The sequence below is a fragment of the Bactrocera dorsalis genome, chromosome 2 (genome assembly GCF_023373825.1).
Source record: "Bactrocera dorsalis isolate Fly_Bdor chromosome 2, ASM2337382v1, whole genome shotgun sequence".
Classification (NCBI taxonomy): domain Eukaryota; kingdom Metazoa; phylum Arthropoda; class Insecta; order Diptera; family Tephritidae; genus Bactrocera; species Bactrocera dorsalis.
In genome coordinates this window covers 12,248,500-12,266,812 of record NC_064304.1, presented here as the reverse complement: position 1 = coordinate 12,266,812, position 18,313 = coordinate 12,248,500, and the positions used below count along the sequence as shown (strand labels likewise).

Sequence of the window (18,313 nt, the reverse complement as noted above, 5' to 3'; positions counted from 1 at the left end):
ATGTGAGCCGGGGAGTTTTCGCGGTGCAACTATCAAACGCGTGCGATGTCTTGTCGGACCCTATTCACCCTTGGCTTGATTCTCTAGAGGACTTCCACCTAAAACTTGGTGTTGACGGTTTGTCCAGGAGGAACAAATTCATTGCCAATAAGTGGCGATTCACTTTGGTTTGCTTATTCATCAGCAACCTCTTCCCGGCCCTCCAAAACGGCCTGGTGCCACTGAATCAAACTTTTTCTTGTTAAAGCAACATTTGGGTAAGCCGGCTTGATCATATCAAACGTGTCTGTCGCAGACTTCACACAGCGTTTAATCGAGTACCTCTGTTTTAACGAACACAGCTTTTTCGTCTTGCACCACTCACAGAAACACGTCGCGCGAAAATGCTTATCCTGACTCTCCAGGTTGTCGGAGGCAACTGACTAGCCGCTCGTTCGTTTTATTTTCGGAAGTAGGGAGAGTTTTACGTATACCAGCTCCATCATAAAATTGGCCGATGTCCAAACATTCACATTATCATAGTCTAAGATTTTTGGAACAAAATTCATTGACGACACTCATACTCAAAAATCTCAGAAATTACACGTTGAGAGTTCTAAGCTACCGTCCATACTTCTCCACTAGTTGTATATATTTTGTGGCATTCATATTCAGAAATTATTGACTTTAGTCAATCCTATATTTTACTCAACGAATATTGCTAAAGTGACGTCACAAATGATTCTCTCTCAATAGTCAAGTCAATAAATATTCTAGTGTCATCTTGTAATTTGACTCACAGGATGTTTCATCTTCGAATTACGTGTGTGCAAATTTTTCTAATTAAAGATGTAATTTTTATGATAAATAAAATTTAAATTCCCACATTCCAGCTTCTCGTTCGTCACTTAATTATCCTGCTACAACTATAGTCACTTCAAAATTTCACTAAAATTTCCCCTCCATCACCGCTTCGTTCTACAGTTGCACAACCCCAAAGTAATTAATGCCAGTATTTGCATTTCTTTAAGTGCGCACTTGGAGTCATTATCGCAGCCATTCATTCAGGGTCGGTGTTTTTTCCTATCGACTCTTTAAGCACTTTTTGGTAATTGAAATTTCTACCACTTCTGCAGCAATAGCAGTGATTACGGACTGACAGCGACTGCTTTTTATCAATGATTGAATTCTTACCACTTTTCACTATTTTCTTTCTGCAGTAGTTGTTGTTGTGTTAGCAATCATACTTGTCCTTGGTGAATGGTTTGTGCAAATGTGATTAAATCTGTGTACGTTGAGTGGTCCGCTGAGTCTGCTGCAATGCCAAGTTGGAGTACTAGTGCCCATTGCGTTGCATTTGGCAAGAAAATATTTCTTGTTTTTGGCTTTTAAGTGCTCCCAGTAGTGAGTAATCAATACTGTGCCTTGTTAATTAAGCATTGGTAAACATATTAAGTGAGACAATACAATTTTGATATGGTTTTTAAATTGAAAAAATTTACCATGGTCAGAAAGAAAGTGAAAAATGAACTGCTGCCTCAACTATTGCTCTCTGAGAGGTATTTATATTTATTCTGTCATTACATAAGCGGCTTACTGCTTATTTCTCTGAGAGACACCAGTAATATTTGCATTACTTCGAGCGATTCTTTATCTTATTGGCACTTGAACGTTTAGAAAACCTACGCTCAATATTTTCAACAATTCAACGAAAAGCGAAAACTGTAAAATTATGAGTGAATATTAAGGTATATACATATATATAAATACAATGTATAAATAAGTATATTTATATACATACATACTTATGAAATAAAAAGAGAGCAAATTATAAACTTGTCTTGAAATCTGATTTGTTTGTCTTACTTGCATTATTATTTGATGTTATTATTATGCTATTTTGCTCGACAACCATGTTTGTATCGATTTGTTTCCATCTTTTTAGCTGCTTATATACTTAAAGTGTTGTTGTAACATTGTTTTAGATCTGCTTTGGCATTAATGCGCTTAAAAGTTGTAGTGGGAAGGTATGTTTGTTGTTTTCAGTCAGTTAACATAGTGCGCAAACTCAAAATTGTAGTTATTTTTAAACACAAGTAGAATAAGTTTATATTCTAACTATTAGTTCAAAAAACTTATTTTCTAGTTTTTTTCGAGCAGAATATTTTATAATTTTTCAAAACAAAATTGAAATTATTATTTGATAAAAGATAGGTGGGTGGGTAGAGTGGTTATCTGACAACACACCTAGTAGTCTGTAAAAGGCCCATTGTAAAATAACCGGGACTAAAATCATCTCACGCTATTATCTCCTCTCTTCTCGCCATCCTCTGCTTCTGGTAAAGTTCATCAGTATCAAAAATTTTATCCGTGCATCTCTGAAACGTCGTCAAGAAACCCTCTACTGATAATACGAAAACTTACAGTCGTGTAAAACATTATTTATGGTCTTCTCTCCTTCTATCTCCTGACAGCTTCTACAATAGTCCCTATATGGTGTTCCTAGTCTGCTGGCATGTCTTTCAAATAGCAATCCTATAATACTAGAGTTATTTTGTCATTTCTTGTGCCATCTTTGTCTGCTTGTTAAGCAAGTCAAGGATTGACTCCGTTGAGACTCAGCTACATTTAAGGTCACGTTTACCTGCTCCGGCTAGTTCGTCAGGTTCACAGTTATCATCCTGGAACACTTTGCAGGTTTATCGTGAAATAAGACATTAGCTTCACTAAGGGATCAAGGTATTATTTCACTATCTTTGAACAAACCCTAAAAGTCATTGGTGATTTTTAAAGTTATAGCTTGGTTGTCTTTATGTATATACATATATGTCTGATAGACGGAAAGCGATTTTGATATCTAATTTTGCTGAGAAGACACCATCTTTCTTTCGAATATCTTATAGTATTAATTGCGAACCTTCCGTATAGATACTTATCCCTGTGTCTATGTCCACCACGCCACTTTCCTATTCTTTTCTAGAAGGAAAGGTAGTATTGGAGATCGAATTTGAGTTTAATTTATAGGGTTTTAAAAATCCTTGGTATAAGGTAGAAACGGGAACTTATCTTATGCTAGAAAAAATAATAAAATGACTCTCATTACAGGATATTCCCTCAGTCTACAAGTAAGAGCTAACTTCCCTAGCAGTATTGTTTGATAGACACTGGCATATTCTAGAAGTATGCTGAAAAAACTATCAAACTGCAGTTGTAATCACAAACTATTAGTTAGTCAATTCTTTTGTCTAAAAGAACATCAGTGGACCGTTCCGATGAAATTTGCGACTTTGAACTTACAATATACTAATAGTTTATATACTTGTATATTAAGCCCTATAGCTACACCGGAATGATGCAGCCAGCTTTAAGCTTCTCCACCCCCTTAACTGTGCACCTGCGCAGTATCCACACAACTGAAAAAGCTTGAAGCGATAACTAAAAGTTCCATTATAAAATCACATCCAATTTTCAGTAAGTACGTTTGTAGCCATAAAAACATAAGTGTGAGAACAGCAAGTCGGTTGAAAGGGAAACTATAGAATTCCACGAAGCGAATCGCAGCAAAGTTCGCTGGGTTTTTTTTTCCGCCAATTCTTATGATGTTCCTTTAACATGATTACTTGTTTACAGCACGCCTGCAGCTATGGGAAATTCCAACCAACTAGACGGGCTCGCGATGTGCATTTCTTTCGTCTCTCCGCTGGCGGTGGGGCGAAGTGCTGTTGCGCGTCGGTTGCACTTTCTTAATTCCCTCGTTTACTTTGCTTTTCTATCGTTTATTCGCTGCAATTCCTTGCAACTTGACTTTTGCTCAGTCTAGTTAATTTTTTTCTTGTTTGCTTTTTGCTCATCTTCGCTCACTTTCACTGCTTCCGATTTTTTCTCGTATTTATTTTGTAATAAAAAGTTTCGAGCAGCACTTTGTTTGAATTATCACAACACCTTTCGCCTTCTCAAGCGAATTCTTTTCTCTTCTCTTCTTACTTTCTTCTTACTTTGTACACTTATTGTTTAATTGTTGGTTTAAAAAATTTTTGTTCGAGAGAAAATTTCTAGATTGTTTGAGCAGTGCAGCTGAAGGAAATAGTAATAATAATATCGGTAAAAATGGTAAATTACGGAAAATAAGGAAAAATATTATGAAAATTTAAACAATATTTGACTTGCAACCCAATAAAGCCCAAGCTGCTTTGGGCAAAATTAGTAATACTTTTTAATCACAATTTCGATTCCGTATTCCTTTCGATCGGCCAAACTGTTAACAAGGAATACTATTTGAGGGATGTCCGTCGTTTGTTTGAAGCTATTCGGAAAAGGGGCACCACGATATTGCACCGTTGAATAGTGCATGGATTCTTCGTGAATCTTTTTTGCCTTAGAGACTGTGTGCGCTCCATACGTCGACTTTTAATCGCAAAAGCGACGAGCTTAGTAATACTATATGCTACACCAGTATGAACACACTCACTAAACATAAAAGCCCATGCCAGACCAATAAATGCAGTGCGTAGTCTCACAGCAATAAGAGTAGCAAGTGCTTTCTGAACTATATCCAGCGAAGCAGCTGAAGTACTAGCTAGTATGCCGCCCATAGATATCCAGGAAGATGAATTCATGAGATTATATGAGCTATCAGCGCCAAATAGAAAAATCAACAAGAAAAAACATTAACTTCGGCTGCACCGAAGTAAATATACCCTTCACGGGTGAAAAAGTTTTCCATACTAAAACTTGATTCCAATCGTTCAGTCTGTATAGCAGCTATATTCTATAGTAAGCCGATCTGAACAATTTCTTCATATATTACATTATTATCTTAGAAAATAACCTGTGCCAACTTTAGTGAAGACACATTTTCAAATGTGAAAGTTTTCTGTGAAAGAACTTGATTCTGATCGTTCAGTTTGTATGGCAGCTCTATGTTATAGTGGTATTATATCGGCATATTTCGTATGTATACAGACAGATAGACAGGCAGACGGACATATAGCAATGTCGACTCAGTTCAAAATACTGATCATTTATATATATACTTTATAGGCCCTTAATTCTGGGTGTTACAAACTTCGTGGCGAACTTAGTATACGCTGTTCAGGTTATAAAAAGAGAGTGGAGAGAAAGAGGAGCATAATTATATGACAACAACGGGGAAATCTCAACCAAAGGACGGTGTACTCATAGACTTATATCTGACATCCATACGTGGATTGCTAGACAACCCAAATCCCGACCCAAATCTTAAGCGGGCATAGATGCTTCAGAAGCTATCTATACAAATTTTAAAATGGTGTCAGTTTGTATTGTTCGATGTGCACGGAGTCCTTAGAATACTCTATGCATGTGTTTTGTCCACTTCTGTGTCAATTCTCGGATAAGTGGAAAGCTCTTCGCGAAGCGGCAACTTCCATCATGACTTAATTAAGACACTTACAGCAGAATAGACGTCAGTCCGTCCGTGCTATTGTGGAGACTTAAAATATCTTATAGCTCCCACGAAGTAATATCTTATCTCGTGGTTTCGTGCGAGAGTCTTGCGTTAGGAGTATATTAAGTTTAGCGCATTCCGGCTTTCGATGTTTCCCCCCACCATAAAAAAATCCCTCATACTTTGAGATATCGTCTTGAAGTTTTTTCATATGTCCTTTTCTTCCAAGAAATTACTCAATCGGCATAATCATCAATATCGGACCACTCTAGGATATAAAGTAGCTGTCATACAAACTGATGGATCTCCGATGTATACAACATATACTTATATGTCCTGCGTGCAATGAGTCTCCGTATGACACCGGCCACCTCTTTGCATGCCCCGCTAACCCCACTCATTTGACACCCTTTACCCTTTGGTCTGACTCCGTTGAAACAGCACGTTTCTTGGGCCTCTCGTTAGATGACGTCGACGATAACATAGATAATCCTTATCATCCTAACGGGGATTAAATAACTGTTAAAATAACAACAACAACAAACTGATCGATAAAAATCAAGTACTTTCGTGAAAAACTTTTTTTTTGACAAACTATTTCCCCGAATTTTGGTACACAGCTAATATATAAAAAACCGATGAATGTGTGAAAGTCAAATCCATTTAGATTATATTTTAATTAAAATAATTAATTAATTTATTATTGTTATTTATAAACGTACTTTAATTTATAATTAATAGTGACTTTGTGCCAGAGCCAAATTAGATTTCCCGCACAATTCTTATATTGGACTAATTTTTCTACCACTACCATTTATTGCAACATTGTCACATGTCACACATATACGCAGCTCCAATATGTGTTAGTGTGCGTGCAATTTATATGCAACGATTTGATTTGTACTTTATTGCATTTGCCACATTATAAATAAGTTAAACATATTTTATTCGCCATCCATTTAGATAATGCACAATATGTAATTCCACTGTGATTCGCAATAACAGCAACAACTCAGCGAATGGGTATACGCGCTGCAAAATGCTAGCGTAGCAGTTTCTAAGTCATTCCATGGCGCAAGCGGTGTGCCGGGGGAACTAAAGTTGCTTACAATTTATTGTCTTGCAAACAAGTTGCTGCTATTTTTAATAGTTGCTTGTTATTGCTGTCGCCACCGCCACACATATACACACACATACACTGATACTTGAGACTAGAACGCAAGCAGCCTTGAGTGTGTGTGGTATAATTATATTTGTTGCACAATACATCTTGGCATTCACCATTGTACTTGTTGTTGTTTTTTTTATATATTGCTGTTGTTGTTGTTCTCATTTTTTGTTGTTGTTGCTGTTCATTGTTCATTGTTCATATCGACAATGCGCTGCTGTGCTTATTGATGCTTTCGCTGCAAGTTTTTTCGCTGTTCTTGTTGTTGTTGTTTGTGGTTGCTCGCAAACGAGGTTAGTTGGCGCTACCGCCTTGGCTGCGTTACCAAATAAAATTATATGTTTTTCTACCTCATTGTTGTGCTGTATTTCTTTTATCTGCGCACTCGCGTTCGTGGCAGCAGTCGCGTGGCACAACAAGTGCAACTGCAACAACAACAATAATAAGAACAAGTACATCGCCTCATTTGTGCGGGCGAAAAAGCTAGAAGCAGCTAGCAGCCAAAGTAATTCACAAGCTATTGAGTGCACAAGTACATGTGTATGTGTGTGTGAGTGTATAAGTGCGGTGCTCGCGCGCGGAAGGACGTTGGCAGGATGCAACAATGCCAGGATGTAGCAAGACACTGCTTTTTGTTTATGCTCCACTATTTATTTTATATTTCTTATTGTTACTGCGCTGCTGCCATTTTCATTGTATGCCGTGCATGTGTATGTGTGTGTATGTGCATGTGAAGGCGGCAAATCGTCTAAAGGCTTCCGCTCTTGCCACCTTCCGCTATTGTTATGGGCTGCTGCTCTTTCGAAAGCGAGTTTGTAGGTATAAGTGAAGGTGTGTAGCGCTTTCGACATGCTTGTCACTACAAAAGTACAGACATACACACTGACATATACACTCTGACATACATACATATATGTACATTTTTGTTTTAGTTTTGCTTGCTCTGGTCGGCGTTGCGCTGTTTTGTGTTGCTGACGTTTTCGATTTGCGGTTGTCATCTCATTAGGATGCTTTTCAAGCTTTTTACTTTCACATCCTTTTTCGGTTTTGTTCCTGCAACATTCATTTATTTATTTTTTCCTTTTAATTTTTTTGACGTATCTGTTTTCACTGCACTCACCGTTGTTATTTTATATCGTTAACGTGACTGTTGTTAGTTAGTTGCAGGTTGCAGCTTGTCGTCATCGTTGATGTTGCTGTTGTCAACGTCATTGTTGCTCGAAATGATTGCTGCGCTTGTTAAATGTGACCGTTAGGTTTCTCTCTATACATTTTGTTGTATATTTTGCCTTGGCCAAATTTTTGTGATTTTTAAAGTTTCTATGATGTTTTTGTTAGATTATATTAACGATGTCACCGATCTGGGGCACACATTGATTTCAGGTAAATAAAACTCAATTGGTTCTTGGGTGAGATGATGTAAAACTGTTGATTTTCTTTCAAATTAGTTGAGGATAATGCACTGATTTTTTCGCTTTTTATCTAATTTATTTAACATAGTTGGGATTGTATTGAAATTCCATCAATTTCTAGAACCCACTGAGTGTTATGAAGAAAAAGACCTTCTTCTATCTACATTTTAGTTGTCTGCCTGCTATATTTTTATATATGTAGTTCAAAAGGATAAGACTAACAAACCTTTACTTTCGGTTGTAACGAAGCTATAATACGCTACGCAAATATAAAAGATTCCTTGCAAGAATTCAATTTTCTTCAGTCAGTTTGTATGGCAGCTGTAAGCTTTAGTGACTCGATCTGAACAATTTCTTCGGAAACATTACCTTGGACGAGAATTCCAGATTTTAGTAATGCTCAGAAGTAGTAAGGTTTTAGATAATAATTTGTACCAAAATTCGTTAAGGTAAAAGGATTTTCCATACAAGCCCTTTGATCCCCTCATGAAATGAGCAGTTCCTTGGGAAGGAAAGGACGTCTCAAAACTTTCGGATAGATACCTTTAAATATTATTTTTTTTCTATAGAGTCTCTGACGTTTCCTGCTAGGTGTTATAAACGTCATGGAAAACATAATACCCATATGAGGGCAATTATGTAGAGATCGAAGTTCGAATTAATCACCGACTATAAAGAATAGATAGAGATTTGGTAGAAAAAGATTACTTTTGCACTTTACTTCAAAAGATTTATCTGAACAAATTATAAATTTCTTTCTTGGACATCTCTTTTCGAACAATATCTGGAATGGACATGACATATTTCTTAAACCAAAAGAAAAAACTATATAAGTACTTATAGAAAGAATGTGGAACATTTAGATAATGTGAGCAAATAGAGCGTCAATTATGCATTAATTGAGGCAGTGAGATATAGCACCGAGAGCAGATTATAATAATTTTTCCAAAGAGCACCCTCAGCTCACAGTATGCGACTCTCACTGACTTAATTAATGCATATTTGTAGCAGATCGCTATGCCAGGCTTAACTGACTAAACGTAGTTTCTAAAATATATTATTTTGCAATCTGTAGTCCCCGTGCTAAGTAAACGTGATCCCTGAAGTCAAGTGAAAAAGTGAAAATCATTATATGTAGTATATGGGAGTTGGGGTAGTATCGACCCGATTTTATCTATTAACTATTATCATGCCACTTTCTAAAATAATGTTCTCTGGGTTTCAATAAGGTACTTCACAAACAATCACCAATCATATTGAGTAAAGTCAGATGGATGTTCGAAAACCGTGATAATAGTTATATGAAATATTCTCCGATAAATGCAATATAAAGTCACTCAGAATTTCGAACCTTTTTTTTAGGTATGTATGTATGTATATAGTGGCTCAGGGAAGTAATACCCAGATTCAACCAATTTTTAATGTAAAGAGATCTCTAAGTCTCAAATTGCAATTGTATGTCTCATACATTGATCGATATTTTCGGTCAAAAGTCAACTATAGATTTTCGGGTCCATATATTTGTTACCTAGGGACTGGAACATTATTCGTTGTATTTGGACAATTTTCAGCCATAAGCAAGCTATCCCTTTATATTAATTAATTCTTGATTTGTGTGCTGGAAAGTGAATGCTTCAAATGGAATTTAAAATTGTGCTATGTGGGAAGTAAATGTTTTCAATTGAACTAGTTTTCGAATTCAATTCAAATCTAGATTTTCATTTGAATACTTATTAAATTTTTTATGGCTGCTCTTCCAACAAAGCCACTCTCTATAATCCAAACTCTTTAATAAAAGTGCCTTTGAGTGAGGCGTTATATTTGCAAAAAATGAAATGTTAGCTGCATTTAAATATTTACAAAGAATTTTTATTTATATACACAACAACTATGGTTTATACAACTACAAACCTAGAAAGCTACCTCGTAATCTTGCAATTGTCTTTCCGCCTGCCTGCATTTAGCTGCAAATATGCAATCCAGTGTTATTGTTGCTGCCACTTTTCGTTTTCTTTGTTCTATTTTCTACTCTCTGCTGCAGCGCTTATTCTCTCTGCCGTCAACTATTTTATTTTCCAAATGACTGCACCGAAATTATGCTTTCTCTCTAAATAAACTTTTAAGTTGTGTGAAGTCAAGCGTTGATGCCACTTGCAATATGTTAAAAGTTTCCAACCGTAATGCTCATAATCACAATCAAACTAACACACACACATACACACCCACATGTACATGCACATATGTCCATTGGAGTAAACTAAAGCAAAAATCCCCGTAACGTGAGCAGACAGTGTGAGTGATGATCGCCAATGCTGCTATGTGTGGGTGCATGTGCAACTGGTGCCAACATTTGACTGCTACCACAACTCCCACCTCAGCAAAAACAACAACAGACCTCAACACATGTCGTGTAGCGTCGCTTGTGTTGCATTAACGATATATGTATGTGTATGTGTGTCTCGTATCACAGGCACACAGTGCTGAAGCTGCTGGCCACCATCGCGTATACGTAACACTTTTATTGGCGAGTGTACTCCGATGCGCAGTATATCATAAAAATATGTGTATATCATAGAAATAGCATATGTTTATTGGATCGCTGCCAGCTGCAGTAATTGACTTAGCTGTTAGCATATAAGTATAGGTGCGCTGTTATGCGTGTATGTGTGTTTGTGTGCATTTAAGCACACTGACCTGCAAATAGTGCATGTACGTTTGCATGTGTGCGCAAACGTTGCATCTCATTAGTTCATTGACGAAGGAAAATTTACTTTGCTTAAGCTCTTCCGGCTTTGATAATTTCCATAAAATGTTCTTGTTATTATTGTACTTTTTAAGTTTAGTTGTTTTGAGTGTGTATTATATTTGTGCTAAGCTGAAATGTTTAAATACTTATCCCACGTAATTGGAGATTTCGAAAGTGTGCGAAGCTAAAAGGTCGTGAAATGGTCAAGTTTGTGTTTTAAGTTTACGCAGAGGTGTAATTAAAGTGAACCGCTTAAGTGGTTTATTAAGTGTATTGACTGAAATGACCCTTATGCAGTAATATTGATTAAGGTAAGATCAGCATTGGCGTTATTTTGGTCTGAATTTATTTCGTGATTTGTGGTCTCAATAGAAAGTATCGAGAGTAGATGGCGCTCTCTTGTTGAGGTGAACAGAACTTTCTGAACTACGAATTTTCTTACAAAACGTCTTCCAGCCTTTTACTCAACTAAGTTATTTTCTGCCAAATTATAAAGAAGTAGCTGAATGTGAAAATCGTGAATTTTGATATATTTTTTCAAGTTGAAGCAATCATTTGAAAATTCTGTTTACTTACATTAGTCAGAAAACTTTCGAGCTTAAAAAAAATTATTCAGAAAATGAAGTAAAGGCAAGATTTGGTTAGAATATTTTTCGAAAAAATATTTGCTGTATGCATTATATATTATATACATTTTTTGGTGTTACCACCTATTTGTTATTACTATAATTTCATTAAAAATTGCTCTGAAACTAAAAATTAGATGAACATTAAAAAAAATGTAAATCAAAAAATATTTCCAGTAATAGTATGTACATAAAATTTTTTGGTGTTGCCACCTATTTGCAATTGCTATAGGTTTATTAAAAATTCCTCTGAAATTACGAAAGAGGTGAACGTTAACAATAAAATGTTAATTAAAAGTTTTTTCATTTCGAGCTTCAGAATTTTTTATGCAGGGTTGCCACATTTTTTGAATTAATGTGTAATAGTTAATCAGAAAATTTAAAATGTATGTCAAACATTTGCAATTAGTCATATCTAAGACATTTTTCCAATGAAAATTTATTATTATTTATAACGTTGCCATCTAGTAAAAAAATTAAAATAAGCTTGTAGACACAATTAAAAGAAATTGTATGCCCTAATTTGCAATTAGACATAACAAAAACATTTTTACTACACAAATTTATATTTATTAATAGCGTTGCCACCTAATGAAAAATTAAAATAGGCTTGCAGACACAATTAAAATTAATTGGTTACAGTTTTTCGATTTTCAGTGAGCAGATATTTTGAGTAAAAATTAATAAAAGGCTTACAACAACATCTGGAAGTAAATTTCAGTTGCTCTATGTGCATACATGCATTTTACATATATAATCATTTTACAAACCCATTGTCCAAATAAAGGGTCAGTTGAAAGCAGACAAGAGCGAACGCGCATTTTTAAAATGAAATTGTTAATATAAGCTATAAAAAATCTCCAGAAGTTGAAGCTGTCAAGGATTTAACTTCATTTTGAAAAAGTACGACATGACGTATGAGTAATTTTTTCTGCTATTAATACTTTATATCTTATATTTTCTATAATACATACATTGATATGGTAAATTGATAAGCATATATTCAGTAATCTCACAACATAGTATATTATTCTTCGAAAAGTATGCTTTTTCTTTAGTTTCTTTGGTTGAACTTACTTTTTTGCTCAAAGTTGAAGAGCTCAAAATTTTCTAAAATTAAAAAATAAAATATACCCCGCATGTCACTGTCACTTTAAAGAAAACAATTCTCTTGTAAAGCAACAACCCGAATGCCCTCATTTCTCGCTGATCTATGCTACACTACAACTTTTGAAAACTGTAGAGAAATCCGATTTTCATGCCCCAATAAGCTCAATCAAACTTTCAGCCAAGGCAGTTCAACAATGTTTTCAGAGTATTGCACATTTATTGTTGTTGCTAAAAAGTGAAAACTGTAGCACCTTTGCATTTGATAGCATTGTTGTGCGCCGTTATATCTAGTTATGGATTATTGTATGGCATGCAACTTTGAAGGATGCAACAATGGCAGGTAGAGGATGGAAATGTGTGTATTTATAAACAAATGTCAGCAGAAACACCAGCAATCAGTCAGCGTTTCGGTTAGTCAGCGCGGACTTTTGAGGCAGGCACGAAATCACTGTTAAGTGTACTAGTGTAAGAAATGGCAGAAAGTAGCAAAGCGAGCAAGTTGTTGGTTGCCAAATTTGATGTAAATGTGCTAGCTTTCTTTACTAGACAACTGACAGAGAGTAGTAATACATTTAGATTTACTTGCAATTGTGTTTCAAGTACCTTTTTTATTATTTTACAAATGAAATTTTGAAAGAAATTTACAAAACTATTCTACTTCATATTCGCTTGAGTGAAGTTACTGAGCAGATATCACTCTTCCACTGCTTCTGGGGGAAAGTGTGTACTTAGTTATTGAAAGTTATTATGTTCTGAGGTGAATTTAAGCACAGCAAAGTTGGAACTGAACTTGACAAAAGCAAAATTTTCTGCATTATTTTTTATTATTTCCGTTCGTTAATGCCAAGTTTGTTTATTTTTCAAAGCTTAGACTTAAGCATTAAGATTTAATTAAGTCTACGGAGGAATACTCAGAGGCATAAGTGTTTTCTTTTGTATTTAAGGAATGCTCTCTGGGAATATAGTAGCTATGTACGCTTCGTTGTAACCACTGCCTACAGGATACTTGCTCTAATACCGGAAGTCGTGAGCTGCTTCAGCCATATGTAAAAAAATCGTTTCTGGCCACTTCCAAGTTAATGCCCCTCAGAAAGCTTTCCTCACTTGCGAGAACTTATACATATGACTCTATCCACCCGAGAGAAATTAATATGTTTACCGATAACTAAGTGAGAGTTTTGTTGAGTAGGTTAGAGGAATGAAACAAATGGACCTGAGAACTCGTCACGATTATTTGTCGAATGTCAATAGACCTGAATTGACTAATATTGGCTGGAAAATCGTTTGAGTTTGCAACTCTTTCATCTGAGCTCTTTTTGTTCTTAGTGAACATAATGGTTTTGTATAGTTTAAGGAAAGAATTAGTACCTACAAGAAAATTTACCATTTGTTTGGTGCCATTTAGACCAGTTGGACACCACTTGTCTTCTATCTTCTTCTTTTATTTCAAATCTGTATAAGCATTCTATTACCATATAAATTTGTTTTTGCGGTAACATATGTATCTGTTACCGAACCTATTGTGATGTCTTTTCAATTGATAAACTAAGTAATCATATACATTTTATCTTGCTAACTGTAAGTTCTCAATAAGTTTTTCTACTTTTTTTATTTTATTCTCAAAAACCATACCGAAAGCCAAATCTACTAACATTTCAACCAGGCATATAAGATCTTTCATAAGAAATAACTCTTCCACTACATCCAACCTAACCAAAAATTGCTTCCGAAATGACTTAAGCAAAGCTAGTGCTTAACCCGACCGACCAGATTGATTTGCTACATGTTGTATAACTGTTATTTGAGCAAAGCTCAGTCAACGCTGTTTTCTTGCAATTCATCACTTTCTTCCGCGAAAGAGATTTTGCTCTATTTTTTCTACTTTTTTTCTATTTTGTTCAATTTCAGCCTTTCTCCCCGCTGCATTATTGTTGCACATTTCGCGTGCCGCTCTGATTTCTACTGCCACGTTGCATTTTCATTTGTATTGTGCTTTCGTTGCTTACTGTGTGCGCTTTTTGTACGCGCTTGCAACATTTTATTTTCAATTCTCTTTTCTTTTCTGCCGTGGCACGGTCTATTTTTTACATTATTTGTTAAATTGCTTGCGATTTTTCTAGTTCTAGCTCGCTTGCTTTAACCTTTTCGCATTTATTTACATACATATTCATCTATTTATATGTATGTTTGTGTGCGTATGCGCACAATGCTTTATAAACAAACTCAAGCAACGCTTAACTGCTTTACGCAACAATAAATTTCTGCATTTCATTATTGCTGCGCTTTGAATTCTTTTCTACAATTCTGCAAGAAAAATACTGGCATTTCTAAAGATTTCTGCTGCACCAACAATGCCAGCAATCTGTGAGCGAGTATGGTAGTTGCGAATGTTGCAAGGCAAGATTGAGATTAGACATACATTTATACGTACAAACATACACACAAAATAAAAAAAAGAAATTTGCCAAGATTGCAGGAATTTAAGAAAATATAAAATACTTAAAATTTGTTTAAGAAAGGAAATATTATAGTAAATAAAAAATATTTTTGAATACAAATTCTGTAACCGAAAATTTCAAGAATTTATTTACTATGTGTGTATCGCATTTTAAATATCACTAACGTTTAGCTACTTGGTATGCTTGGAATAGTTTATTTTTGTATTTCACCATAAATTTCACTGCCTTTTGCCCGATTAAAATCCCTTCCAGTTCAGCACCCTTGCGCCGGCCGCGCCAATTTGGCTCATTACGCATACAGCCGCAATACTTGGCCAACATTTCATAAGCGCAACCGAAAAACTCCCGGCTGTGGTCTGCTGTGAGGTGCAAAATTTTTACACTCGTACAACTGCCAAAACGAGCAGCTATTTATACATACAACAACACAAAAATAGAAGCCTACAGTTGAACTTCTACACAAGTTGGATTAGTGCTTAAATTAAATTCATTAATATAGGCTTCCCTTTCCAATAAGTTCTATGAATTTTCACAACTGGAATAAGTTTTTCAATTACATATTATATATGAATTTTTAGCAATATTTATCACAAATGTATTTTTGAAAGATTATCGTCATCATAGGTTTGAAGAAACATTTTTTTATACACAAATTTGTTTATGCTCTTCCATCTAAAAAATAAAAATTGCTTAAAAATTTCATAGATTTTCTCAAAACTCCTTTTAGCTATTATACTATTTTCACAACATTATAACAATTAAAAATATATTTGCCACCACATTCTGACTCTTCATTACCACACACACACTAAAATTGTCTCTCGCACCCGCTGTGTTCTTATCATTGCAGGTTGGCACCTCGGAAACACAATACATACGCACCATTGACAATTTGATGGCATCGCGCATCAGCCTGAAATTGCAGCTGCAGGGCATACACTTCACCAGCGCAAATCCGTCGCTGCTCCACAGTGGTGGCGGTCACGGTTACGGCGGTTACAATGGCGGCATGAACTCGGTGCACAGCTTCGGTAGCGCTGGCAGCAGCGCCGGCAGCGGTGGCTACAGCGTTGGCAGTCTGGTTTTGCGTTGCACAGCACAAATTGGTGATTTGTATCAGGAGTATAAGGAAATTGAATTGGGCACACCGCAAAAGGATCCGGTGCCGGCGAGAGGTGAGTTGACAGCAGAGACTTAATTTAATGCAAACAAGTAATTATGAGATCATATGTAGGTGCTCAGGTGTATTCACCATGAAACTTTTGCTATGTATGGCATACTAGTTAGTAAAGTAATTTAGAGTACACAGGATACTGAGGCTTCAAAAATAAAGTAATGCAGTTTATACAATTAAAATCTAGTAACTCAAGTTGTTTTATATCTCTGATATTAAAAAAATATATGTAAACTTAGAAAGCTCTCAAAAAAAAAGCTCAGAAAATTGATTAAAAAGTAGTTTCTAAATCTGAAGAAGATGAAAACGAACCAAGATTTTACAGGAAAAAGTTTCAGAATTACTTCGGTACTAGTTTCCCTCTAAATTATTTAAAAACTATGACAGAATAAAGTTATACTAAATATTATAATTTTATTAAAGTCGTAAAAATTTACTCACCCAAGCCACATAGTTTCAAAGGCATTGAACTATATCAATAACATTACAATAACTACAAACCAATTTAAAATTTATTTAAACAAAAGCTAATATCAACTCTTTCGAACTCTCCTTTACAGTGACGCTCTCTTCTGGCTCCAGCATGACGAACTTTTTCAGCTCATACTTTTCCTCCTCCAGTCGGCGCTTGCCACCACCGACTGCTGTCATTATGTTGCTAATGGCAATTGCTAGCATTACAGCAACTACAACAATAACAACAACAACACTAACTGCAACAACAATGACATTATTGGGTGGAGTTGTTGAATTATGCATTGCAACATTTGCATTCTTTAATCAAATGATGCGGACAGCGCACAAATTGAGCAGCAAATGTATAGATGAACAACAACAACTACTACAAATGCCAGCAACACGACAGCCAAGTGCAAAGTTATGTTCTGCAATGCGTATAGAACGCAAACAACAACAACAACCGCAACTACTGCCCAGTTGGCTGCAGTGGTGGCAAAATTATGCACCACAACAACAACAGCAAGAACAGCACATGCATGCCACTACATCCACCAGCTCGGCGTTGCACGTACCGAGGTTCACTCACAGATAACTTAAATCAAATTAAATGTGTTAATTGAATTAAAATTAAATTTAATAAGAAAAAGTAAACTAAAAGCGATGCGCGGTAGACGAAAAGGAGAAGAAGAAGCAGCTTAAAGTAAAACAAAGTAAAGTAAATAAATGATAAAAAATTAGGCTAATTAATATTATTGTATTTTTATAGTAGTTTTAAGTGAATATTATGTTTTACGTGTAATTACGAGCAGAGAGCGAAAACAACAAAAGCAACAACAAATAGGAAATACACAACAACAGCAAGCAGACACTGATAATTACATTTAATGCGATTATAAATGCGCGCAACAGCTGTGAGCCGGCGAAACGCGAAGTGAGAGACTTCGACGCGCTGAAAGGAAGAAAAGGGAGGGAGGGAGTGAAAGAAAGTGAGCTGAGGAAAGCGCAAAATTAAAGCAACAAACTTGAACTAAATGAAGATTGACATCGATGGCGAGAAATGCACTAATGAATCAAAAAATTGTAATAAAATGAACGAAAATATAAAAAAAAAAAAAATCTTTAAGTTTTTTAAAATTAGTGATTTTTCTTTACATTTCATGGAAAAAATATTTTTAAGGTCATTAATTTTACGAAACTCAGCAAGCGTTGAGAATGCATAAAGTAAATAAAAATTACACAAAAAGTGTTAAAAGGGTGATTAATATATAGTATGTCTACACCAACAAATGTATGTATGTATACCCTTTGGTAGCCTTAAAAGCAAGTCAAAAAAAAAAAAAAATTAAAATGGAAAAAAGGCAAAAAATATTCCAATAAATACCAACAAAATATGAAAAATTTGCGATTCGAAAGAAAAATTAATTAATAAATATAAAACAACAACAAAAACTATTAAAAATATAATAAGCAGCCCGGAAATAAAAAAACACAACAACAAAAAGTATGTTTCGCAAACCGAAAATTACACCAACAAATTGCAAAAAACGCAAAGAAAAGTTATCTAAACGCAAATTATGCTAAGCAACCTAACCGGCAAAGGTTTGGCTTTAGACCAATATCTACCGATCTAGCAAATAATGTACCACAAAAGAGAAAATAAATATTATAATTAAATAAAATATTAATAAAAAAAATAATAATTATAGCTAAAATATTAATAAATGAAATCAAATAAACATAAAATTGCGATAATAT

The 18,313-nt window shown here is 35.1% G+C and overlaps 1 protein-coding gene across 2 annotated transcripts in view; it reads left to right on the top strand.

Annotated features, from left to right (window-relative positions):
• LOC105227564 (uncharacterized) overlaps positions 1 to 18,052 on the top strand; it is a 217,092-nt gene extending 199,040 nt beyond the window's left edge. For both annotated transcript variants that reach the window (XM_049450567.1, XM_049450568.1), the window contains exons 6-7: positions 15,776 to 16,100; positions 16,660 to 18,052. In XM_049450567.1, the coding sequence (XP_049306524.1) occupies positions 15,776 to 16,100; positions 16,660 to 17,150 (816 nt within the window). In that variant the 3' untranslated portion in view covers positions 17,151 to 18,052. The remainder of the gene's footprint in view (positions 1 to 15,775; positions 16,101 to 16,659) is intronic.
• The last annotated feature ends 261 nt before the right edge of the window (positions 18,053 to 18,313 follow it).